Here is a 26,691-nt window from a genome sequence, read left to right on the forward strand (position 1 = left end):
GCAGAGGTTTCAATTTTCAGAAACCAGAGGATAAGAGAATAAAAAGATTCAAAACAAATCTTCCATCATGACTTTTATGTGGGCTTGTCATATAAATGTAACATCATCAATGCTGTTTTTCATTTGTTTGTCAAGTAATGCTACATGTACCATCCCTATTATAGATTTGTCCTGTCTCTGTACATTATTTAATCCCATTGAAATGGAGTAAATTTTTAATTAACATAATAAAATTGTTATCATTTGGAGTTTCCGAAACAAAGTTGCAATACATCCAATGATGAAACACACAAGTAAGCTAGTGTGTGCTTAATGTCAAAAAGTTCAAAACTAAACAGATGGAAAGCTCCAATTGCTCTATAACTAAGGAATCTTAAAATCATGGAAGAAGAAGATCCCCCTTAGCATACAAACAAAACTAAGGCCTATAAAACTCTTGGTGCTTAGAGTTAGAGATGAGGTTTAATATTACCTAAACAGTCCAAGAAGCAAACATGGGTTCAAACACAGGGGAGGTTGCTATTGCACAACTTATTCAAAACTAAACTTATGGGTCGTATCTGCCAGTACCAAATTTTCAAGAAATAGTAAGGACTGACCCTTTGCAAGTCCCTGAAAGATACCTCATTAGGAATCAAGAGGACATGCCAAAGAGTGTAGATAAGTGTCATCTTTCTTCTGAGATTCTGATCATCGATTTCTCTCTGCTCTCAAAAGGGCACAATGAGGAGCTTCATAAACTGGACCTGGTCTGCAAACAATAGGGATTCTTCCGGGTAATTGACATTGAATATAACTGTAATCTATAATCTGATCCGTTCATTTTCTATGTTCATAGTTAAAGATCATCCGTACAAAAAATCGGCTAAATCGAAATTCATCTACCCATTCGATGATCATTAGAAAAACCACGATCGTTCATTAATTCGATCACCATTATGTCACTTTTACATCTCCGATTGAGCTAATTTTTTGCACGAATTATCTTTGAGTGAGGAACTAAAATTTGAACGGTTCCGATCGTTGACAACACAATTGCATCGTTTGTTTATAAAAATATGTAACAAAATATATAATAAGACATATGTAAATTTATGTTTTATTATAGTTGTAATGTTGTATATAATTTTAAAAGTTTATTATTTATGGTATTACACTATTACTAACATAATAGTATTATATAATAACTTAATAAGCATATTAATAATTTATTGAAGTAAACAAACGAAAGAGCTATTAAATATGTTATGATTCACAAACTTGACAAATAAATTAGTCAGCTCAGTTGATTGAGAGTTGAAGCTTCTTATGTGAGGTTTCATGTTCAAATCACAATATAGCCAAAATCCTATATTTTTTTTGAAGATATATATGTGTCTAAATAGGCTTTGGGCCCATTTTGGGCCGCACGTTCGGGCCTAGCCCGGCCTGGCCCTCCAAGCCCGCAAGTCAAAGCCCGATTGGCGGGCCTTGGGCTTGTATATTAAAGCCCAAGCTCGGCCTGGCCCGGCCTGAAAGCTCTATTGGGCTTCTATAATTCAAGCCCGAGCCCGGCCCGAATCTGAAAAATTTGGGTCGGGCTAGCCCGGCCCGACCCATTTCCAACCACTAGTTTTAGTAAGGGTAGATTAGGAAAATATGTTAGGTATATTAATAAGTTTTAATATTTTTTTAAATTAAATTGGGTAAAAAGAGTGTGTTGAGGCATTGATAAATAAATTTGGTCCTAATAGCGGCATCCAAATTTTGGCTTTCTACATTTGAGGAGTGAGAGTGGCTCTCTATTTTTTATTTTTTAATATGTTATATTTTAAGTTGCTTTATTTTATGTTTAGAAGTAAACTAATGCTTGTTTGAATTAAAAAATAATTAAATATTTAATATTAGCTAGAATAGAAAAAGAGAATATTGTTAGAATAGTCACTTGAAAAGTGGCTAGCTAAAATAACATTTATAACTAGCAAGTTTAACTAAAATTTAGCTAAGAAATATAGAGCATTGTTGGAGATGCTCAAAAGAAATTGAGAAATTTTAATCAATAACTCCTTTCAATATTCCCTAAACTATTTTGACTCTCTAGTCCCAAATCTTATTTTTATGACCCTTTTGTTTTTTTTAGACCAAAATACCCTTATACAAATACATTGTGGCGACCAAACAGTCCTCCTGGCGACCATGTGGCGAGTCGAGTTACTGTAGCAGTCAAACCTTCCTCCATCTTCTTCCTGTAGGCTGCAGCAATCATAGAGAGCAACCTCCATCATCGGCCAACACCCATCATCTCCTCTTTCTATCTCTCTCCATTTTCTCTTAAATTAAATCTAAAAAAAAAAAAAAAAAAACCTAGATTTGGCTTTTTCTCTAAATAAGTTGAGAGGGAAGAGGGAGGAGAGAGAGAAAGACAGACAAAGATGAGATGTCACTGGGGGAGGTGGAGGATGGTGGTGGGCACCGGTCAGCGACCCATCATCTTCTCTCCCAACCCAAATCTTAAAAAAAATTTGAAAAATTTGAAAACTTAGATCTGGTGGAATGTGCTATAACCAGATCTAGTTAAATTTTTGGTAGCCACATGGTCGAATTTGTGGTTGCCACATGGTGGAATATGCTATAGCCATGTGGCGACCACAAATTTGACCATGTGATGACCACAAATTCGATCAGATCTGAATATTTTTAAAGAAAAATTTATTTTATGAGGTTTTTTTTTGTGAGTTTTGCTCGGGCGACGTGAGTTTTTTTTCATTGGATTTTGCTAAGTTTGATGCTGCATCTGTTGGGTTTGTTGCATCAATTGGGTTTGCTGCATCTGCTGGGTTTACTGCAACGGCGAGGAATGGGGGTGCTGACGGCTGGGATGGCGAGTAGCGCGGCAACGATGAGGCAATGGTTGGATGGGGAAGAGAAAGTGGGGGAAAAAAAAAAAAAAAAAAAAAGCTACAGTAAAATAAGAGGGTTTTATATGTAGGATATTATGGATATTTCACAGGCAAAAAGGCCATAAAAATAAGATTTGGGACTAAGGGGTCAAAATAATTTAGGGAGTATTAAAATAGGTTATTGATTAAAATTTCTCAAAGAAATTAAATTAGATGGATAATGGAGACAATAATTAGTTTCTCCAGGGGCTACTGGAAATCTGGGACGTGTCTGCTCTGTAGTTTGCTAGTTTAATGCAATTGGCCCAATTATATAAAGGATCAAATGAGAGACTAAATACACTAACAGGCCCACTAAAAAAGAGACTCGATACACTAAACGGCCCCACCAGTAAAACAAGGATATCAACTAGCCCATTGGGTCAATTAGAGAAGTCCACAACAAACAAAAAAAACACTAAAATTATTAAAAATTGGAATATTGTCACCTGGCCACCTCAACTGCCAAATTGCCTTGATGCAATTGCAGCATTGCACCACATGCAATAAAAATTGTATTATTCTTTAGATTATTAAACACTGTTGAACTAGTTAAGAATATAAAAAAACAAAACAAGAAAAACAAAACAAAAGACCAAATGAATAAAAATTATAATTGCCATTGTCTGATCCGGTTTAAACAGATAAAATTAATACAACAACAGCATCCATGATCCATCCCAGGCATAAACCATGAAATTATCCCGGCCCATAATTAGATTCTTAATTATTTTTTGTTTGTTTAATCTGTAGAAGGAGTCAAACTTGAGACCTCTTTTAATATTAAGAAAAAAAATACCACTAAATCACAAATTAGTTGATTTTGATATCAATAAAACTGTCGCTTTTGAATTTCTAAGTTTTCTTTTGTGCTTGATTTAGAGATTTTGTGCTTTCTTTTTGTATTTTTTTTTTATTCGTCTTTTTTTTTGGGGGGTCAAATGATAAGCCAAAATTATTCAACAAAGAAGGTGTTACATCAGACTCACAAAATTTTGATGCATATAAAGTCACCAATAGGCTTATTTGCGTAAGCAATGATAACAGCATCCAACTGCTCAGTAAAGATTCTCATATCTCTAATTCCAAGGTATTGGAAGGGTAGCTGTAAACCAAGAGACTCGAGTTTGAGTCTCCAGTTTGATCCTTACAGCCAAGCTGCAAAGGAGATAAAATACCTTGTGAATTCTCTAGGCTCAGCGTGAATTGCCTGCTTTTGGCCTGCCAAAAAGATTAGTCTGATGCGTGAAAGCTGACCCCGAACACCCTCGGTTACAAAAAAAAAAAAAAGATTCTCATATCTTTAAAAAATTACATGACTCTTTTCTTTGTTGTTTTTATTTGTTTGTTTTGTTGTTTGTTCTTGTTTGTCGGGTTTGATCTTTCTCCCAATTGCCGTCGATCTGTTAGTAAGTTCCTTTCCCGTTTGGGGTTTTAAATGAAGCTTCATTGAGGAAAAATAAAAAATTAATAACTAGCTGGCTGTGTTGTGCTGGACCGCTGGTTGGCATATTAAGAAAAATCAAAATTTCCCCCTTTAAGTAAAATATTCTATGAATAAGGAGTGACGGGATTAATTTATAAGAAACCTAATAACAAAAGAACAAAAATTTAAACAAATCTACCTGCCATATTGACATATGTTATTAACATCGATCAGTCTTGGATTTATCACTGAGGATATAACTAGATAGTAGTAATTAATGTATACGTGTGATAAATTAAGTGCATTTGTAACACCACATTAACCATCACACAAGTAGAAAGGAAGCCAGTTCCAATTGTTCTACAGCAAAGGAATCTTTAAATCAAGGAAGAAGAAGATCCACCTCAACTAACAAACAAACCTAATTAAGGAAAGAGTAATTAGAGCACTGGTCTATTAAGCTCTGGGTGTTTAGCAGCTTATAAATACATATATGCAACTTTAAATAGTGTTGCTTGTAAAAACTGTTAAGAGTTTAATTTAATTATTAAGCAGAATAATTATAGTCTCATTTTACAGGAAGTCAATTTTTCAATTACCTATTCCTTAGAGTATCGGTGAGCTTAGAAGTCATTCACTACAAGTAACTTTAAGTGACTTTAAATAGAGTTACGAAAACCCTTACCATCAATGAATTAAAAGAATATTTTTATCTTTGTTTTCCTTGTATTTCTTTTTCTTTCCTTTATTGTGATCCAATTTGGTCACCATGAGAAGGTTTAACAGAGGTCCTAATGTTCTCTTGGTATATGCTATGTTATCAAACTGTTAATCTAGAACAACACGCAAACCAAAGGAGATTTATCATAAGTGATCAGTGAACCTGCATGGTGCTTATTAGTTCCGGACGTTTAACCGCGTTGGCGATCAACTCACGAAACCCCAAATTGCAGACAAGACGGCACTGATTGTTCTATAGCCGAAAGACTCAATGGGCATAATCAATGGTTTACATACAGTCTATCAACATAATATGTCAAACTGTACTATATGAAAATAAACATTTTCGTATAACTGTAATATATAATCTGAATCCAAACAAAGTACCACACAAAAAAGTGGCCTAATAGTAGAAACTCTCTTCATGGAATTACTTTTCAATCAAGTTGAATAAACTTTGCAGATGGTAAATCATGGAGTGACAGCAGAAGTGTTGCAGGGCATGAAGGATGCTGCAGCAAACTTCTATGAACTTCCATTAGAAGAGAAGAATAAGATTAAAATGCCATCAGATGACATACAAGGATACGGACATGTCTATGTGGTTTCCGAAGAGCAGATATTGGACTGGTCTGACGCTCTGGTTCTCGTGGTTTACCCATCAAACTATAGAAAGCTTAAGGTTTGGCCAACCACACCATAGGAATTCAAGTATGTTTCTAAAATATTGTTAACATCAAGCATGTTGTTTTTGGTTTCTTTGTCACTGTAAGCCACAAATCCTATGCACTTTTCTCTTTTATTGGATAAGTAAAATAATCTTATGCATTTTGTTACTTTTATTTGTACAAGTAAACGTTTTACATAATCATATTCCTCTGTCTTGGTTGAAGAATAGCAAGGTCTTTGAGCCTGCAGGGTCGGCTTTGAGGGGGGTCGAGCTGTGCAGTCGCACAGGCCCCCAATTTGGGAGGGCCCCAAAATATTAAAAAAGCCTTAATAAAAAAGAAATGGTACACACTACCAACAACAAGAAATGAACAAAGAACCACAGAGGGTAGAAACCAACGCTTCAACCACTTCAACCACTAAACGATTAAACGCAATTGTAATTATTCTTCCAATACATATATTTAAACACATACTATGTAATAAATTGATATTAATATATTTGGATTTAATATATCAAGTTAACCTAACAATATTCTTCTTCATTTTTGTGTCGCCACACTGCTCTCTCTCTCTCTCTCTCTCTCTCTCTCTCTCTCTCTCTCTCTCTCTCTCTCTCTCTCTCTCTCTCTCTCTCTCTCTCGCCCTCTTTGATCTCCTCTTTATCCCACTCTTTCTCTGTCAAGACTAAAGAGTCCAATTTCAGATTTTGAGGAAGAATTTTGTTTTCGTTGAAAATTTGGACTAAAATAATTAAAACTTTTAACAAAATTTCAACAATTTCGATTCGGTAATATTTCGAAACCTCAAAAAAATGAAAATTTTTTTAATTTAATTCCATGGTTACGACACAGAGAAAGAAAATGCTCTTTGATAATATATATAATTTGTATATGAAAGTTATAGGGGCCCTAATTTAATTTTTGTACAGGGCCCCAAATTCTTTGAGACGGCCTTGGGTCTTTCATGTTTATTTCTTTAAGAGACTTATATTTAATGACCTAAAAATAATAATAACAACTATAGTTTACATTATGTGATCCGACTGAAACTGAGTAAATTAACATAATAAAGTTGTCATCCTTTGGAGTTTCCGAAACAAAGTTGTGAAACATCCAATACGAATATGATAATTAAACACACAAGTAACTAAGTAAGCTAGTGTTCTTGTGCATTTGATGTCAAAACCAAACAGAGGGAAAGCTCCAATTGTTCTATAACTAAGGAATCTTTGCATCATGGAAGATGAAGATCCACCTTAGCTTACAAACAAAACTAAGGTCTATAAAACTCTTGGTGATTAGAGTTACAGATGCGGTTTAATTTTCACTAAACATTCAAGAAGCAACTTAAACATGAGTTCAAACACAGGGGAGGTTGCAGTTGCACCGACTTATGGGTCATCCCTGCCAGTTCCAAATGTTCAAGAAATAGTAAGAAGTGACCCTTTGCAGGTCCCTGAAAGATACCTTATTAGGAATCAAGAGGACATGCCAAAGAATACTGTAGATCATACGAGTCAACCTTCTTCTGAGATTCCAATCATCGATTTCTCTCTGCTCTCGAAAGGGCATAAGGAGGAGCTTCACAAACTGGACATGGCTTGCCAAGAATGGGGATTCTTTCAGGTAATTGACATTGAATATAACTGTAGAGTACTAATGTTCTCTTGGTAGATATCCGATATGTTTTGTTGTCAGAGTGTTAATCTTGAACCGCACATGCAAGCAAAAATCAACATAATCAATGGTTCACATTGGCAGTCTATCAACATAACATGTCAAACTGAACTGTATGACAACAAACATTTTCATACAACTGTAATATATATTCTGAATCCCAAAAGTACCACAAAAGAGTGGCCTAAAAGTAGAAACGCTATTAGTTGAAATTTTCAAGTTAAATAAACTTTGCAGATTGTAAATCATGGAGTGGCAGCAGAAGTGTTGCAGGGCATGAAAGATGCTGCGGCTAAGTTCTTTGAACTTCCATTAGAAGAGAAGAATAAGATTAAAATGCCATCAGATGACATACAAGGCTACGGCCAAACCAATGTGGTTTCCGAAGAGCAGATACTGGACTGGTGTGACGTTCTGGTTCTAGTGGTTTACCCATCAAGCTATAGAAAGCTCAAGTTTTGGCCAACCACACCAAAGGAATTCAAGTATGTTTCTAAAATTCATGGAAAAAACAAAGAGCATATAATGTTTCTTGAAATTTGAAAATACTAATTTTAAGTAGTTAAAGAGAAATGTTAGTGTAATTGGTCTGTTTATACACAGGGGTGATTGCAAATTGTTGATGAGTGTGGACTTCACAAACCATCAATGATTTAGAGTCGCTCATGTGTGTTTGGACGACTGAGCTAAACTTTAATATTAGCTTGTTGATTATTGGTGAAGGGAGGCTATTGAGGCATATTCTAGTGAAGTCAAAAAAGTTGGAAAGGAGCTCATAAGGTCTCTATCTTTAATTATGGGGTTAGAGAAGGATGCTCTTCTTGGACTGCATCAAGAGTTGGTCCAAGCTTTGCGGGTGAACTACTATCCACCATGCTGCATGCCTGATAAAGTACTAGGTGTAAGTCCACACTCGGACAGAAGCACCATTACCATACTTATGCAAGAAGACAATGTGACAGGATTACAGATTCAAAAAGAAGGTGAATGGGTGCCAGTCAAGCCAATTCCAAACGCTCTCGTTGTGAATGTTGGAGATGTTCTTGAGGTACTGTATATAGCTTAGGAAATGAAATATGATTCTAATTGAACTACATATTAAAGATAACAATATTTTATTTAAGCTTCATATTTGTTATTGCTATGGCAGATATGGAGTAATGGAAGGTATAAGAGCATTGAACACAGAGCTGTGACAACCGAAAGCAAGGCGAGGTTGTCTTATGCATCATTTCTTATTCCACATGACGATGTGGAAGTTGAACCATTTGATCATATAGTGGAGTCCTCAGGGTCCCTTCGGATGTACAACAAAGTTAGATATGGACATTATCTGAGGCAATCCTTGAACAGTAAACTGGAGGGGAAGGCACACATTCAAATGGCCAAGATTGAAAACTAAGCAGATGTTTCAATTTTCAGAAACCAGAGGATAAGAGAATAAAAAGATTCAAATCAAACCTTCTATCATGACTTTTATGTGGGTTTGTCATATAAATGTAACATCATCAATGCTGTTTTTCATTTGTTTGTCAAGTAATGCTACATGTACCATCCCTATTATAGATTTGTCCTGTCTCCGTACATTATTTAATCCCATTGAAATGGAGTAAATTAACATAATAAAATTGTTATCCTTTGGAGTTTCCGAAACAAAGTTGCAATACATCCAATGATGAAACACACAAGTAAGCTAGTGTGTGCTTAATGTCAAAAAGTTCAAAACTAAACAGATGGAAAGCTCCAATTGCTCTATAACTAAGGAATCTTAAAATCAGGGAAGAAGAAGATCCCCCTTAGCATACAAACAAAACTGAGGCCTATAAAACTCTTGGTGCTTAGAGTTAGAGATGAGGTTTTGGCCAACCACTACCCATCCCACTACAGAAAGCCTAAGTTTTGGCCAACCACACCATAGGGATTCAAGTATGTTTCTAACATATTGTTTCTTGAAATCTGAAAGCACTAGTTGAACTCAAAAGAGAAATGTTAGTGTCAGTCGTCCACTCATGGATAGGTGATTGATAGCCGTTATAAGTGTGAGTTTTTATACCATTGACGGTTTAGAATGGTTTAGAATCATCTACACATATGTGAACAAGTTAATTAACTAAACTCCCTTGACTTTCAATTTGTTGATAAAATTGTATTGGTGAAGGGAGGCTATTGAGGCATATTCTAGTGAAGTCAAAAAAGTTGGAGAGGAGCAAATAAGGTCTCTATCGTTAATTATGGGGTTAGAGAAGGATGCTCTTCTTGGACTGCATCAAGAGTTGGTCCAAGCTTTGCGGGTGAACTACGATCCTCTATGCTGCATGCCATAACCATACTTATGCAAGAAGACAATGTGACTGGATTACAGATTCAAAATGATGGAGAATGGGTGCCAGTCAACCCAATTCGAAATGCTCTCGTTGGGAATGTTGGAGATGTCCTTGAGGTACGTACTGTGAGTAGCATAAAAATGTTTCACTAATTCTCTAAAACTTTTCCTAAGAAATGAAAAATAGTAAAGTAAAAAAGAAGGGATACAAAAGTTTTATAGGTTTAACCGTTTAAGTGAAATATGATGCAATTGCTAATTGAACTATGAAAGAAAACAATATTAAGTATTTAAAGCATCATATTTATTATTGCTATGGCAGATATGGAGTAATGGGAAGTACAAAAGCATTGAACACAGAGCTGTGACGACCCAAACCAAGGCGAGATTATCATATGCATCATTTCTTTTTCCACATGATGTGGAAGTTGAACCATTTGATCATATGGTAAAGTCCCCAGGGTCTCTTCGGATGTGCAAGAAAGTTCGATATGGAGATTATCTGGGGCAATCCCTTAAGATGAAAATGGAGGGGAAGGCCCAGACTCAAATGGCAAAGGTTGGAAATTAAGCAGATGCTTCAATTAACAGAAACCACATGACGAGAATTAAAAAAGGATTTAAGTCCAAGTCCTCTAAGCATGCTGTGTGTCACGGTCCGCACTTCGAGTTGTGCTTCCGTGACATTAATATGACGTATGGAGGGCCAAATGCCAAGACATTGGCATCCGTTTGGCGAAGAGTGGCCGGGTTGCGCGCGTGGAAGGGTAATTTCGTAATTTGGCTGTTTCGGGATCTTCCGGTTGGAATTTGGGAAATCTAAAAATACCGGTAAATCCAGGAGGTCGAAACGAGTCCAACGCAACTGACGGTTCGTCAATCGGAGTTCGGATGAATTAATTATGGCCAATTATGACTCCTCGCGCAAGTTGATGTTTCCTCCTGTTTTGTGAATAAAGGCATAAAATGCTCTTTAGGGGGAGACATGGTGTCAGGCTCTCCACCACCCCCGGCGCCCACACCCATGGGGCGTTAAGCGAGCTACTCTAGGAACCTGTGGGGACCTAGGGGGCGGGCACATGACTTCCGGAGAGCGGTCATGTGTCTCTGTGGGACAGGAGGTCCCACGGACAGTACAAGCGAGCGGGAGTGCTTGTATTGCGCTGGGCGCGCGCAGACGAGGCTACAAGCGGAATTCCATTATGCCGCGCTGTATGCACACCACGCCCATTACATGTAAACTCCCGGAGACTCCACGGTGCTCATTGGCCATGTAGTACTCATCGAGGGCATTGGCTTGGGTTCGGCCATGCAAATACATGATGCTAACAGGCATGGGAGGGGCGACCCCGTGCCAACGAGAGAAAGCTAATGTGGGGCATCGGAGAAGAGTTGCTCACTCGGGTGGCATGCTTGCAGGTTGGCTTGCATGTTCAACTTGAGGAAAGGACTATGGGCGCGAGCTTGCCCTTAGTGCCAGCAGAAATGAGATGTGGGAACAAAGCAAGACTCGACATGTGAGAATGGAATGCCGGCGTCATAAGAACCTATCGATCGGGCGAGTGTCTAGGCTGAGAACCTTGACACAAGGAAGCAATCGTATAGTCGCTACGAGCGAGACTCGAGATGAGTAGTTCTTGTTGGCAAACCTCAAGGAGGCAATGAATGGGTCGAAATCGTGAAAGGAGCATAGAGAAAGGATGGGTGGCCTTGATTCAGAGGAATCTTGGCGCCGCACGGGCAAATTCCGCTGCTTAAAAAGTGAGCCCGTGACAGTTGGTATCAGAGCCAGGTTGGTCAAGAGTGGCCAAGTCGGGGATGATGCTAACTTGGATGGTGCTATCAGACGGAGATGTCGAGCGGGGCAACATCTTTAGTGAAAGAGAACCCCAAAGCCATAATGTGAGGCAAAGAGAAGCCCACGGAGGGCAGGTTGAAACAGGGAGATGGGCAACAGAGACACAGCCCTACGAACAAGTCAGAGAACAATGTGCAGAGGCACAAAACAAGCAAGAGAACATTGTGCGGAGGCACCAAACAAATGAAAGAACAGAGTGCGGAGGCACCTAATGAGAAAACGGGCTAGAGTGAAGCCCCAATGGAGAGACATGCTGAACGGAAGCGTTGACACCTATGACAGACTAGTGCATTGTGCAAGGAGGAGTCACAAGAGCTTGAGAGTTGAAGTTGCGCATTCTTCCTTAGATTCTTATAAGCCGTCGCAGTGGCGCATTGATCTATTGAAGCATGTAAGCCGCTAGAGGAGCGCATGGGTTCAGAGGTACCTTGTAAGCCGCATTGGTGGGTTGCTCTTGTGATAGTCGAGTTCATGTAAGCCACGACAGTTGTCATATGGTTGCCAACAATCCTATTGAAGTATTGAGACGAGCAAAGAAGCCAACGTTGTGTAAATCAGTTGAAACGAAGGCACCCTAGTGCGGAGGCACATAAGGGAGCAAGGAGCTACACAAGAGTGGATGAGCCGCATGAAAGTTGCAAGAGGCAACATACTGAGCACAACAAAGGTGAAGAGTCTGAGAAAGAGCAAACCAAGAGGCGAAAGAGCTGATATATGACCACGAGGGTCAAACGAACTAAAGCGAAGGCCATGAGGGCCAAGTACACTGAAGCTGAAGGCCACGAGGGCCAAATACACTGAAGCGAAGGCCATGAGGGCCAAGTATACTGAAGCTGAAGGCCACGAGAGCCAAATACACAGAATCTGAAGGCCACGAGGGCCAATTACATTGAAGCTGAAGGCCGCGAGGGCCAAATACACTGAAGCAACGGCCACGAGGGCCGAGAAAGCAGGGAACAATGAAGCGGACAGAGTTCAAGCTTACCCTACTTGAGGGACATGCGGTTGATCACTTGAGCTGTGTAAGCGGGGTGCTACAAGAGTGTAGTAGGTTAGAGAACCTCGCCCAGAGGGGCGCACTTCCTTCAGAACTTGCGAGACGGTTGCATGGACATTGAGTGGAGTTTGTATTGAGCTAGTCAAGCAGTCTATCGACAAGAGTGCTGATAGCAAAAGTGGGGGAGCCCACTAATGTCAACACAAGGGATGCACAGAGGTGCACGAGAAGAGGCAAATGGGGACAAGTACATCCCAGCTTAAGTGGGGGAGCCCACGAGAGCACATCGGCGTCAAACGCACAGAGGTGCATTACGAGAGGCAAATATACATCGAGGGACGAAAGAAGAGTGCTGGTAAGTGGATCCGCGAGGGTGAAACTACAACAGGGGTTGTTCAGCTCACTAACTTGTGCATGACTTCTGCTAAGGGGTCTAGTATGTGAGAGGACGAAGCCTTGTGGTACGACGATTGTGTCAAGGAGTTGACTGGTGCCAGCAAATGGGGCAATTAAGTGCCAAAGAAGACTAGAGAGCTGAAGAGGAGCCGAGATGGGGAAGGAACCAATAATGCAGGGGTGCAATGGGCCCTTTCCACTATGAATGAGCATGAGGGTGCCGCAGAAGAGTGCGGTTAGCTTTTAAGCTACACCCGGCGGGGTGCATCTCTCTGTGAGTGGAGTCAAACAAGAAGTACATGCGACTCCAAGTCCAAGAGTGGACTCATTGATGCTCAGAGGAGCCATCAAACAAGCTATGAGAGAAATTTTACGTCCAAGAGTGGACTCATTGAAGCTCAGAGGAGTAATTCGAGGAGTACGGCGAGTACAATCATATCCAAGAATGGACATATCCAAGCTCGGAGGAGCAAGCGGGCAATGGAAGTGGTGGAATCATATCAATATTGAGTTCAAGCAGAAGAGAATGAAGTTTGGGGGAATGCTTCAGTACATGTCTTTGGCCAAGTCCAAGAGTGGGCGCGAGAAGGTCGTCACAGAGGTGATTCTACAGAGGTAGAGGGACAGTACTCGTTGGTAGCAACCCTAATGGAGGAAGAAGACCTAAAGAGCATTTCGGAACAAAACTGGAGGCATGTCGATGAGGGCATCGACAAGATAAGTGGGGGAGGATGTCACGGTCCGCACTTCGAGTTGTGCTTCCGTGACATTAATATGACGTATGGAGGGCCAAATGCCAAGAGAATGGCATCCGTTTGGCGAAGAGTGGCCGGGTTGCGCGCGTGGAAGGGTAATTTCGTAATTTGGCTGTTTCGGGATCTTCCGGTTGGAATTTGGGAAATCTAAAAATACCGGTAAATCCAGGAGGTCGAAACGAGTCCAACGCAACTGACGGTTCGTCAATCGGAGTTCGGATGAATTAATTATGGCCAATTATGACTCCTCGCGCAAGTTGATGTTTCCTCCTGTTTTGTGAAGAAAGACATAAAATGCTCTTTAGGGGGAGACATGGTGTCAGGCTCTCCACCACCCCCGGCGCCCACACCCATGGGGCGTTAAGCGAGCTACTCTAGGAACCTGTGGGGACCTAGGGGGCGGGCACATGACTTCCGGAGGGCGGTCATGTGTCTCCGTGGGACAGGAGGTCCCACGGACAGTACAAGCGAGCGGGAGTGCTTGTATTGCGCTGGGCGCGCGCAGACGAGGCTACAAGCGGAATTCCATTATGCCGCACTGTATGCACACCACGCCCATTACATGTAAACTCCCGGAGACTCCACGGTGCTCATTGGCCATGTAGTACTCATCGAGGGCATTGGCTTGGGTTCGGCCATGCAAATACATGATGCTAACAGGCATGGGAGGGGCGACCCCGTGCCAACGAGAGAAAGCTAATGTGGGGCATCGGAGAAGAGTTGCTCACTCGGGTGGCATGCTTGCAGGTTGGCTTGCATGTTCAACTTGAGGAAAGGACTATGGGCGCGAGCTTGCCCTTAGTGCCAGCAGAAATGAGATGTGGGAACAAAGCAAGACTCGACATGTGAGAATGGAATGCCGGCGTCATAAGAACCTATCGATCGGGCGAGTGTCTAGGCTGAGAACCTTGACACAAGGAAGCAATCGTATAGTCGCTACGAGCGAGACTCGAGATGAGTAGTTCTTGTTGGCAAACCTCAAGGAGGCAATGAATGGGTCGAAATCGTGAAAGGAGCATAGAGAAAGGATGGCTGGCCTTGATTCAGAGAAATCTTGGCGCCGCACGGGCAAATTCCGCTGCTTAAAAAGTGAGCCCGTGACACTGTGTTTCATTTCTTTGTCGATTAATGTTGTATTAACCACATTCTTGTATCCCTTGTACCATATCATCAGCCTGTTATCCTTTGAATAAATTTTATCTGTTGATTAACGGCCATTCCACTCCACACCGTCGAATCACTAAGGCCACTACTAGTGATGTGATAGAAAATTCTATGTTTCTATATCTCTACAAGATACAAATTAAGGATGAAAGCAGATTTTGTAATCCGAATATGGCCACAATACTGAATTTCTGCGATATATATGCAACAACTAAAGCCTTGTTTTAATAATATGGATGCAAAACAAAACCTTCTGAATCTAATGCGAAATACAAGTAGGGGGAGATGGGGACTGACCAAAATTACAACAAATGAACAGGTTCCACCAGCTAATTAGAGAGAGGCAATAAAAACAGCCATAGCTATATCAGTATCACTGATTTGTCTGCAAGCTCCCATTGGGATCATCTCTACCACTAGAACTACCTTGAACATTTGCAGCCTCGGGTGGCGGACCTAGACCAAGCAGCAAAGGAGGAGCGTCTTTCTTCTCGGTACCAGGGTTTTTATCAGCAGGATTTGGAGCAAATGCTCTAAGGGCGGGTTCAAAATACTTGCTGGCAACATCAGGTGGCGGTGCATCTTCCCCGGGAAGCACAAGAAGCCCTTTCTCATGAAGAGAAGATGGCTCGTTGTAGGAGGCATTCCAGAGGGTGTCTACCAGCTGCCTCTCCTCTCTAGCTGCCCGAAGATCTTCAGGAGACATCAAGCTGATACCTTTAATTCTTTCTTGAAGAAGTTGCTTCAGTTTCTCGTCTTCTTCAGCTAATCTACCATTGACCCCATCCGTTTTGTCTTGAGCAAGCACAAGAAGGCCCCGGAGTGCAGCTTCTCGTACTTCTTGATCTTCGCTAGAGGCAAGGTGCATCATTATGCGTGGAAATCCTAGCTCACTTACTACGTTGCAATCTGAATTATTGTCGTGGAGTAGGAAATGGATCAAGTTCAGGGCTTTCCTGAAAAAGGGTTGATTTCAGTAAGAAGATCATAATTGGAGACACTAAGGAAGAGACAAAAAATAAGGCACAATAAACATCTGAAGATATCCAAATATATGATTTAATCCATTTCCTTGCTATCTTTTAATTTCAAAATATAAAAAATAGAACGGAACAAAAAGAGAACAGAAGTTATAACTAAATCCTATTACCTCTGAAACCTCACGCTTTCAGAAGCTAAAGCATCTCTCAAGGCTGCATAACCATTTGCTAGGCGAAATGCAGTGATACCCGGTTTGTTGTGCCGGATTAAAGCTGAAGATCATTCATGTGCAAAGCAAGAGCAACATCAACATCCTTTCAGAAGAAGGTCATCGGAGACTCCAAAAAGCTTAAACACAAGAGCTTGAGTGGCTAAACTAAAAAAAAAATTCATCATAGTGGCTAAAAAGAACTTACAAGAAATTGCACCGAGAGCTTTGGTTCGAACCGTCACATCAGGGTCGGATGAGAAATTAGTAAACAGATATTCGAAGCCATTTGCTTCCATAACCAGTTTCTGGCTCTTGGGATTGTTCTGAACAATAGTGGTCACAACTTCTGCAGCCTTTGCTCGAATATTGGCATGGGGATTCTTTAGGTAAGCAAGAAGAGGGACCAACCCGCCAATGGAGTGAAGATCTATAACTCATACAAACAACAGCCAATGAAACATGCCCAAATATCAATATGCAAAACAGCACAAACCAACTACATGATAGCACAATGTTTACTTCAAGGAAACGGGTAAGAAACTTACCATTGGCCATGTCAATGGACTCAACGTGCTCTTGCAATTCATCCAACAAATCTGCAGAGTCCCAAACAAAGTACCAAGAAGATTAATATGTTACAATTATAAAAAAATAAAAAACAAAAAAAGTAAAACCCTGAATTTGATAAAGAAGAAATACCTTCGATATCAGCAGGGGTCACTCCCTGAGCTTCCAAAACCTGCTCAGGAGTTTGCATGACAAGGGTTATCTCCTTCATGCGCTTTACAACGTCAAGAGTCTGCGCTTGCATCGCTTCCATAAACCATCTCCGATCCTCCTCACTACAAAACCCAACAGCACAAACCACTCAATTCGATCTCAAACATTCTCATACACATGTATAAATACTGGAACATGTATATCAAATAATAGAGTAATTAGTAACATTTTTGGAGGGAGGAGGGAGGGGGTGTACCTCAAATTGCGATTGGGGCGAGTGCCGTCAGAGTGTGCGAGGCTCCATTTGAGCAGTCCTTCCCAGTTGGGTCCTCCGTCGTTGGCCATTGTTGCTTCGTCTGAAAGAAAAGAAACCCTAAAAGCTCTGCCTTCACTCCTCTGCTAATTGATGAAGAAACAATAAATTATAGAAAAACAGTTTTAAAGCAGTCTTTATAGAAAGAGTAAATACACAGTACCGCTCAGACTTCAGGTTCCCGAAACCTCTTGATAGTTCTGGAACTTCAAGACTGAAAAGAACACACAGGGGCAGGGCACCGATGGGTCTTGGGCTTGCTAGTCAAATTTGGTGGGCTGAGGTTTGAAGGCCCAATGAACTGTGAACAAGGCTTTCGGTCTTGGGTAGGATGGCCCATTTATACTGAATTTAAAAGAACGATAATTACAAAAACACCCCCATCAACGACGGGATTTGCACCTTACCCATTAACTATTTTGTGACACTATACGCCTTATGTGCAAGGATAAAAATATTGGAAATTCTTTAAATATCGGTATTCAAATTTACGGATATATTGATGGATATACCGATTTCGATAGATATCGGTGTAAAGAAAGTTGAGTTAAATTTTATTCTTTTGTTGATTTATTGTTGATTAATTAGAATTAGTGGATGAGTTTTGATTTAATTAGGGTTGGATTTGATTTGATTTTATCTTATTCCTTTTTTCCTTTCCAAATTTTGAAATTTTTTTATACAATTATGTCGATATATACCGATATCCTACCGTATTTTGTCGATATATACTGATATTTTGCCGATATATCGATATTTTGTCAACATATACCGATATCTTTTTGACATATATTGATATTTTGTTGAAATATACTAATATCGAAGAAATATTGGTTACAGCCTATTTAAATATCGGTGGATGAAATTACAGATATCTCGGTGGATATATTAACAATATCGTGGATATTTTCATTTATGCCTATGTGACATCACGGGGCCATATTTCTAAGGGTACTTTAGTCTCATTTTTTTTGGACATTGATCTGAGGGCATTTTTGGTCTTGAAAAAATATGGTCACGTGCTGCCGTATAGAGTGACGTGTGTCATGTATACTTAACAAATGTTTTCAATTTTTCGACAAAATATAAATTCGTGTTTGACGGGTAATAATCTGTGGGCAAAGATTTCATAAAACAAAAAGTCGTGGATAAAGTGTCACAAATCATAGTCAAAGTCTCAAAGAGATCAATTGCAAAACCGGTCATAATTGGATAAATTGGTAATGTTTTTTAGTACTTTCAAAAAGAAAAGTGACCTCCAATTTCTAATTAAGTGCTTGGCTGTCGCAAGATATGTATCACAATTTATTTATTAAAGTCATCGCTCTCGCTAATTTGCGCATGGGCGGAGTATTATTTGGTAATACCATACTCTCTTGCTTGGTGTTAGCAATGGCCACTTCACTAGGCCAATAATTAAGCTCTAAAATTTAAAAAATAAAAAAATAAATGGTAGGGGAAACGTGGAATATTCTGTCTCCCACCAAATGTTGTCTTTTGGTATGTGGTAGGTGGAGTCCACCAGTCCCCTCGTCACTCTAAAGCTTTCAGTAGTAAAAAGCCTGTAAAATAAAAAAATAAAAAAGGACTTCGCACGACTTTTCAAACTTCCGGGCCGGGAGACCCAAACGTCAAAATCGGCGACATTCCGTTTCTTTGTTAATTTGTATTTTTGGGTAAATATTATTTATAAGATTAAATATAAAAATGATAAACGAACTTTATTTTAATTTTTTATTTGATTAACTAATTATAAAAAATGTCAATTTAATTTACGAATTTACAAAATTGTATCAAAGTAGTATAAATGTTAACTGCTATAAAAAAAAGTTAACGAAATTGGTCATAAGAGACTCATAAACTCATCTTTTCAGTCGAGCTCGGAGTCAGAATTAACGCGAAGAAGCAGCTCCAATAATGTTAATAATGTACAGAAACGACAAATCTATAAGATTATGTTTACTAACATGAAATTGGAGAGGAAAATAAATCAGAATAAGAAAGAATGGGGGATGGTCCATTACTACATGTAGCATTAATTGACAAACAAATGAAAAAAGCATGGATTGTTGGTATTGACTTTACAAACTAATACCAAATAAATGGGTGAAAAGTTTACAAACTTTATCACAATAGTCACTCATACTCAAAAATAAAAGAGAGAGAAAACAATTTATTTTATTGGACTGAATAATCAAGTCTAATTACTTAATCCAAACTTACAAACACATATCCCTTGTACAGGGAGCTTTCATCACAAAGGTCAGCAAACTCATTTATTACTAGTTGGTGAAATAGTAGAGCTAGCCTAGTTACATATAAGAAGTGTGAAAACATGTACGTGGTGTGCTGAAAAACCAGTTACCAACCCATGTTTTTATTCACTTATTTAATTTGCATGTGACTTCCAACATTTATAATATTACATTTATATGACAATCTAACCCACATAAATTAAAGTCATGATGGAAGATTTGATTTGAATCTTTTTATTCTCTTATTCTGGTTTCTGAAAATTTAGTTTCCAATCTTGGCCATTTGAGTGTGTGCCTTCCCCTCCGGTTTCCTGTTAAAGGCTTCCCTCACATAATCGCCATATCTAACCTTCTTGTACATCCGAAGAGACCCTGGGGACTCCATGATCAAATGATCAAATGGTTCAACTTCCACATCGTCATGTGGAATAAGAAATGATGCATAAGACAACCTCGCCTTGCTTTCGGTTGTCACAGCTCTGTGTTCAATGCTCTTATACTTCCCATTACTCCATATCTGCCATAGCAATAACAAATATGAAGCTTAAATAAAATATTGTTATCTTTTATATGTAGTTCAATTAGAATCATATTTATTCATTTCCTAAGCTATATACAGTACCTCAAGAACATCTCCAACATTCACAACGAGGGCGTTTGGAATTGGCTTGACTGGCACCCATTCACCTTCTTTTTGGACCTGTAATCCTGTCAAATTGTCTTCTTGCATAAGAATGGTTATGGTGCTCGTGTCCGAGTGTGGACTTAGGCCAAGTACTTTATCAGGCATGCGGCATGGAGGATAGTAGTTCATCCGAAAACCTTGGACCAACTCTTTATGCAGTCCAAGAAGAGCATCATTTTCCATCCCCATAATCAAAGATAGAGACCTTATGAGCTTCTCTCCAACTTTTCTAACTTCACTAGCATATGTCTCGATAGCCTCCCTTCAATAATCAACAAATTAATGTTAAAAATTAGTATTTTCAAATTTCAAGAAACAATATATACTCTTTGCTTTTTCCATGAATTTTGGAAACATACTTGAATTCCTTTGGTGTGGTTGGCCAAAACTTGAGCTTTCTATAGTTTGATGGGTAAACCACAAGAAACAGAGCGTCAGACCACTCCAGTATCTGCTCTTCGGAAACCACACACACATGTCCGTAGCCTTGTATGTCATCTGATGGCATTTTAATCTTATTCTTCTCTACTAATGGAAGTTCAAAAAACTTAGCCGCAGCATCTTTCATGCCCTGCAACACTTCTGTTGCCACTCCATGATTTACAATCTGCAAAGTTTATTTAATTGGAAAAGTTCAACTAAGAGGCCAGGTTTCTACTTTTAATTAGGCCACTCTTTTGCATGGTACTGTTGTTGGGATTCAGATTATATATTACAGTTGCATGAAAATGTTTTTTGTAAGACAATTCAATTTAAAATGTTATGTTGATAGATTGTCAATATAAATCATTGATTATTTTGCTTTTTATGTGCGGTTCAAGATTAAAACTCTGAGAACATAACATATCAGATATATGTATCAAAAGAACATTAGTACTCTATAGTTGAATGTCAAATATTACCTGAAAGAATCCCCATTTTTGGCAAGCCATGTCCAATTTGTGAAGCTCCTCCTGATGCCCTTTAGAGAGCAAAGAGAAATCGATGATAGGAATCTCAGAAGAAAGTTGACTCGTATGATGATCTACACTCTTTGGCATGTCCTCTTGATTCCTAATAAGGTATCTTTCAGGGACCTGCAAAGGGTCACTTCTTACTATTTCTTGAACATTTGGAACTGGCAAAAATGACCCATAAGTCGGTGCAACTGCAACCTCCACTGTGTTTGAACTCATGTTTAATTTGCTTCTTGGACTGTTAGTGAAAATTAAACGGCTTGTCTAACTCTAAGCACCAAGAGTTTTATAGACCTTAGTTTTGTTTGTAAGCTAAGGTGGATCGTTATCTTCCATGATGCAAAGATTCCTTAGTTATACAACAAAAAATGTGGGTAAAGTGTCACAAAACATAGTCAACGAAATAAATTGCAGAACTGGTCATAATTGGTAATGTTTTTTTATACTTTCAAAAAATAAAAGTGACGTCCAATTTCTAATTCAATGCTTGGCTGTCGTAAAATTTGTATCAAGATTTATTAAATTCATCGCTCTCACTAATTTGCGCTTGGGCGGTGTATTAGTTGGTAATACTATACTCTCTTGCTAGGTGTTAGCAATGGCCACTTCACTAGGCCAATAATTAAGCTCCAAAATTCAAACAATTAAAAAAAGAAATGGTGGGGAAAACGTAGAATATTCTGTCTCCCACAAAATGTTGTCTTTTGGTATGTGAATATGTGATAGGTGTAGACTGTGTAGTCCACCAGTCCCCTCTTCACTCTAAGCTTTCGGCTGTCAAAAAAGCTTGTCAAAAAAAAAAAACTTCCAGACGACATGTCGTGTCGGTGCGTTGATGTCTAACGACTTTTCAAACGCCCGGGGAGACCCAAACGTCAAAGTCGGCGACATTCCGTTTCTTTGTAATTATGGGTAAATATTATTTATAATTTATTATGAATTTTGCTTTCGTTTTGGGGGTTAATTACATGTGTAGCGTTAATACCACGCTTTAAACGAACAACGCGCTACCTTCACCCGTTAAAAGCTTTGTATTCTCCTTTTCACCTCTCTCTCTCTCTCTCTCTCTCTATCTCTATCTCTGTGTCTTCACTCGGTGTTCAATTTCTCACTGTACGATCTGAACTCCTGAGAGGTGAATTCGCCATTGGATTACATTCAAGGTTCAATTTACTTCATCAAGATTCAATCTTTTCTTTCATTTCCGGAAAAAGAAAGAAAAGGGAAGGGTCTTCGCCTTTTTGTTCAATTTTACTCTCAATTAGGGTTTCGTTCTTCGATGGCTTCGATGGTCTCCTCGTACTGGTGCTACACTTGCAGCCGCTTGATTAGGGTTCGGGTCCGGGCCCAAGATTCGATCCTCTGCCCCGACTGCGGCGCCGGATTCGTCGAAGAAATCCAGACTCCGACCCGATCTCCTCTCCACCACCCATTTCCCACCGCCGCGATGTTCCTCGACAACACCCCCATTTCGCAGAGCCCCAGCCCCAGATTGCGTCGAAGCCAGCGAAGCAGCCGCGATCGCTCGCCGTTCAACCCGGTCATTGTCCTCCGCGGCCCGCCCGATTCCGCCGCCACCGACTCCGACCCGGGTAACTTCGAGCTCTATTACGACGACGGAGCCGGGTTGGGTCTTCGCCCCTTACCCTCCAGCATGTCCGACTTCTTGATGGGCTCAGGTTTTGACCGATTGTTGCACCAATTGACCCAATTGGAAAACGGAGTCGGACGATTGGACCACCCTCCGGCTTCGAAAGCCGCCATCGAGTCCATGCCCACCATCAAAATCGCCGAGACCCACGTCTCGACGGAGTCGCATTGCGCCGTCTGTAAAGAGGCGTTCGAGCTCGACTGCGAGGCGCGCGAGATGCCCTGTAAGCACATTTACCATTCCGACTGTATCTTCCCGTGGCTTTCGATTCGCAATTCATGCCCGGTGTGCCGCCATCAGCTGCCGACTGATGTGCGTGGCAGTGGCAGTGGCAGAGCCTCGCCGGAGTCGGGTGTGGTCGGAGAGGAAGAGACTGTGGGGTTGACTATATGGAGATTGCCCGGTGGAGGGTTCGCTGTGGGGAGGTTCACTGGGGGCAGAAGAGCCGCAGAGCGTGAGCTTCCTGTGGTTTACACTGAGATGGATGGTGGGTTCAACACAGCTGGTGGTGCTCCTCGGAGGATTTCGTGGGCCTCCAGTGGAAGAAGAGCGAGGGAGACTGGTGGGTTGGCCCGTGCTTTTCGCAGTTTTGTCTCGTTCTTTGGGAGGCTTAGAAGCTCATCTACTCGGTCGAGCTCGGAGTCAGGGTTAACTCGAAGAAGCCGCTCCAGTAATGTGTTCAGTAGATCCTCGCGGAGGCGGAGCCAGCAATGGGCTTTGGATGATAACTGATGGAGGTTTAGTTTTTTTGTTTTTGTTTTTTGTTCTTATATATTTGATTGAAATTGTGCTAATGCTTTTGTTAAGGAAGGCAAAAATTTGTACATTTATCGTTTGTTTGGTGTAAATAGCAATAGATGACAGAAAACCAAAGAGTCTCTCAATTGGGGCTCTGTTGCAGAGATGGAAATTTTGAGTTGGTAGGGCATTAGTTTCCACAATGTGGAAGGAGGAGGAGAAGTAAGCTAAGGGGTTAGAGTGGTGAGCATTCGAAACTCGAAAGTTAATGGAACTAGAGAAGCCTTTGTGTTATTGTTTGCACTTTTGTTAGGACTTTAGGCCTCGCTTGTTGCAGACTTGGAGTGAATTAACTTAGAAGCTGATGGCCTTTTTTGGTCTATTGTTGTATTAGAATTGTTTTGATTGTTCTTGTTTAATCTAAAGTGATTACTGTCTCCCTTGTATGATGCTGTTGCATTTATGATCAGCAAGATTTGATTCAAGATGCCAATCTAAATTACAGTGGGGGGTCTAAAAGGGTCTGCATCTATTGTATTCTCCTTGTAGCATGTGATTAAATTCCTCATGTCAGAATTTATTATGTGCTATGTTTAATATAAAAGAAACTTCCAGTTGGCAATGGGGCCATCTTCATCACTCAGAAATTACAATTTCATCTAAAGGATTACAAGTAATCATTCTTGGAATCCAAATTTAGGTACAATTTCATGATACTTGATTAGTAGGTGCCATTTTATTGGATACGAGAGAGGATGTAGTGGTTAAGTATGCTCCTGTTATCTTTGCAGTGTTGCTTTGGTGTATGTGTTTAAGTATATAGGAGGAGTTTGTGTGTCATTCAGGAGTATCTTCCTGTCTAAGATGAAGCCACAGATGAGTTGCTTGCTTGACATTGCTGCCACTTGAGTAATGCCATTCAGGAATATATTCCTGGGTAAGATGAAGCAACAGAGTGTGTTGATTCCTTGATACTGCCACAGGTTTTGCATGAATAAAGTTTGCTATGGATGAGAGATTTATGTTGGGTTTTTCTCTTCCCCTTCTTTGGGTGACCACACATTTAAGTGGTTGTTCACTTGATACTGTAAATCCAAAACACGTTTTTCATTGAATAAAGAAAGAGCAATGTTTGGGACCAACCTTGTCCTTATAGCCAATCAAATGAGTCCATAATGGGGTTCACTATCCCAACTCTCTTCTCTCTTATGGTGGAACTTATTTATTTGGCCATGAGGAACCAAGCATTTTTCATAAAGAAATATGATGGAAGTAAAAGCATCATCTGGGTCCTATTCAAGCAGCTACCCCATGTATCATCAACTTCATAGGTTCTGCGCTTTGTACTGATCATTGTGTGATGGTAATTGCCTGTAAAAACATATTTCTTCATGACAACCCTTTTGAACAAACTTTCCACGCAGGCACATTATAATGTTGGCCCTGCTACACATAACTACACCCAACCAACTTGCCATCTCAGTCCACAAAAAGGAAAGAAAAAGAAAGGACCAGCTTGCCAGCTCCTTGTCTTGCTTTTGGGTGCCATGCCATAACCTGTTAGCATGCTACTGCATTGCTTCAGTCTTTCACCACAAGCCACAAAATTCCAAACCCTTTCAATTTGTAACAAGTGCACTCCACCCTTACCTTGCCTTGTCTATGCCATTACCCAGGGAGCTAACTTCATGCTTGAACCGGACAACTTACTCCATTTGAAGTAGGGGTGACAATTTTTTACATAAACACAACTTGGAATTATCACATTTGTATATAGTGTTACGTTCCTGAAACTTGATCCGAAGTAATCACATTTGTTATTACTAGTCCCCTACAAAAGTGAGGGGCAGGTAGATGTTGGCTTCTATTGAATCAGTGAGGTTCGCGGGACCCAAAGCCTTATCTTTAAAACCATAGAAATCTTGAGTTCTGATGTGGCCACCCTATCCATTTAGAATGAACAAAAATCCATACACCCTGAATACAAACCATAACAAAATGCCATTTTTACATCCTCCTCAAACTCCTGATATTCTCTCGTAGTTCCAAGCCAACAAATTGAAGGTTACCAAATTTCTAGGAGATGGGATCAATGTCTTCTCCTCTGAATATCATTTCTGCAGAACCACTGAAGCAATCAGTAGCAGTGGCCAGCCCCTCTCTCTTCAGAATGCACTCAGCTGGGACAACACCAGCAGGGCCAACAACAGCTCTGTTATGGAACAGAATTGGGAAACACAAGAAGAGACCATTGACTGTAGTGGCGGCGGTGGGAGATGTGTCCGCAGACAGCACCCCCTACCTGATTGCCGGTGCTGCTGCAGTGGCTCTGCTTGGAACTGCCTTCCCAATCCTCTTCTCCCGCAAGGACACGTAAATAATTAATTACCCCTCTCATCATTTCATTGCTCTCTTTTTTAGCTAAACTTGATTCCATTTTATGGTTTCTTCAAAACCCGAATACAAAATATTTGGCTTCAACTTTGTGTTTGATATGTTTGTTGTTTTAGGTGTCCTGAATGTGATGGGGCAGGTTTCGTTAGGAAGGCAGGTGTGACCTTGAGAGCGAATGCAGCAAGGAAGGACCAGGCTCAGATTGTGTGTGCTCGTTGCAATGGCCTTGGCAAGCTCAACCAAATCGACAAATCATAGAATTAAATATTCCTCTGTTTTGTAACTTCGATCTCACTGCTACTGTCAAGCTATGAACAACTAAGGTTGCATGCCCTTTAACATTGTCACATTTATTGTTTTCAATGATCATTGTGCAAATTTAATGCTACAGATACATCAATGTTTTCTTTCATAATTAATAAGATACACTTTGTATTGAGAGCAAATGAAGGCCTTGCAGTGTCACGAGCCCAAGGCTTCTGACACAGGGCATTATTGCTGTCCTTCATGTGAGTTGTGACCCACAGCAACTTACATCACACAATATTATTCAACCCATCATAGTGTAGTTGATCATGCTGATCGTTCAAGCTGCTGGATCTTCCGTAATCATCCCTTTACCTACCTCAAACTGCTGAATAGGTATGAGGGAGAAAAAGCCAACTAGGGAAGTTTAAAGAGGAAGAAAGACAATTGAGTAATGAGCAAAATCCTTTAGAAGTATCATTAATGCTCCCATATTTCAATGGTATTATGATTAATGACATTTATTTGAGAGATTCATCACCTTTACCACATTCAACCGGCCAGCTGCTTATATATAGTTATAGAGTAATGCTAGAGACCAAAGTTGTTCAAATGAGAGATAAATTTTGAGCCACG

General features: G+C 40.1%; 4 protein-coding genes and 2 pseudogenes across 5 annotated transcripts; 4 read left to right on the plus strand and 2 right to left on the minus strand.

Moving 5' to 3' along the window:
- Window positions 1-7,088: 7,088 nt before the first annotated feature.
- LOC147281614 (protein LATERAL BRANCHING OXIDOREDUCTASE 1-like) lies at window positions 7,089-8,814 on the plus strand. The gene is made up of 4 exons (XM_086246605.1): window positions 7,089-7,361; window positions 7,650-7,897; window positions 8,136-8,460; window positions 8,563-8,814. Exons 1-4 carry the CDS (start codon window positions 7,089-7,091, stop codon window positions 8,812-8,814), a joined length of 1,098 nt encoding a protein of 365 aa, XP_086102731.1.
- A 273-nt stretch (window positions 8,815-9,087) lies between these two features.
- LOC147281615 (protein LATERAL BRANCHING OXIDOREDUCTASE 1-like) lies at window positions 9,088-10,306 on the plus strand (annotated as a pseudogene).
- A 4,755-nt stretch (window positions 10,307-15,061) lies between these two features.
- On the minus strand, window positions 15,062-17,345 carry LOC147281616 (hsp70 nucleotide exchange factor FES1-like). Of its 2 annotated transcripts, none has more exons than XM_086247572.1 (7): window positions 17,294-17,345; window positions 17,074-17,213; window positions 16,797-16,939; window positions 16,643-16,693; window positions 16,303-16,524; window positions 16,056-16,158; window positions 15,062-15,861 (listed from the first exon to the last, which is right to left on the minus strand). In XM_086247572.1, the coding sequence occupies exons 2-7, from the start codon at window positions 17,160-17,162 to the stop codon at window positions 15,279-15,281; spliced, it is 1,191 nt and encodes a 396-aa protein (XP_086103698.1). In that variant the 5' UTR covers window positions 17,163-17,213; window positions 17,294-17,345; the 3' UTR covers window positions 15,062-15,278. The 2 variants fall into 2 exon arrangements, with proteins under 2 accessions (XP_086103698.1, XP_086103699.1); XM_086247573.1 differs by having other exon boundaries at window positions 17,074-17,173; window positions 17,294-17,322.
- A 2,302-nt stretch (window positions 17,346-19,647) lies between these two features.
- LOC147281617 (protein LATERAL BRANCHING OXIDOREDUCTASE 1-like) lies at window positions 19,648-25,852 on the minus strand. Its single transcript, XM_086246826.1, has 5 exons — window positions 25,843-25,852; window positions 20,973-21,187; window positions 20,430-20,677; window positions 20,008-20,332; window positions 19,648-19,902 (listed from the first exon to the last, which is right to left on the minus strand). Exons 1-5 carry the CDS (start codon window positions 25,850-25,852, stop codon window positions 19,648-19,650), a joined length of 1,053 nt encoding a protein of 350 aa, XP_086102952.1.
- LOC147281618 (putative E3 ubiquitin-protein ligase RHC2A pseudogene) lies at window positions 22,080-23,861 on the plus strand (annotated as a pseudogene).
- LOC147281619 (uncharacterized) lies at window positions 25,359-26,203 on the plus strand. The gene is made up of 2 exons (XM_086246827.1): window positions 25,359-25,788; window positions 25,926-26,203. The coding sequence occupies exons 1-2, from the start codon at window positions 25,499-25,501 to the stop codon at window positions 26,065-26,067; spliced, it is 432 nt and encodes a 143-aa protein (XP_086102953.1). The 5' UTR covers window positions 25,359-25,498; the 3' UTR covers window positions 26,068-26,203.
- The last annotated feature ends 488 nt before the right edge of the window (window positions 26,204-26,691 follow it).

Source organism: Dryas octopetala, chromosome 6 (genome assembly GCF_963921425.1).
Source record: "Dryas octopetala chromosome 6, drDryOcto1.1, whole genome shotgun sequence".
Lineage (NCBI taxonomy): Eukaryota > Viridiplantae > Streptophyta > Magnoliopsida > Rosales > Rosaceae > Dryas > Dryas octopetala.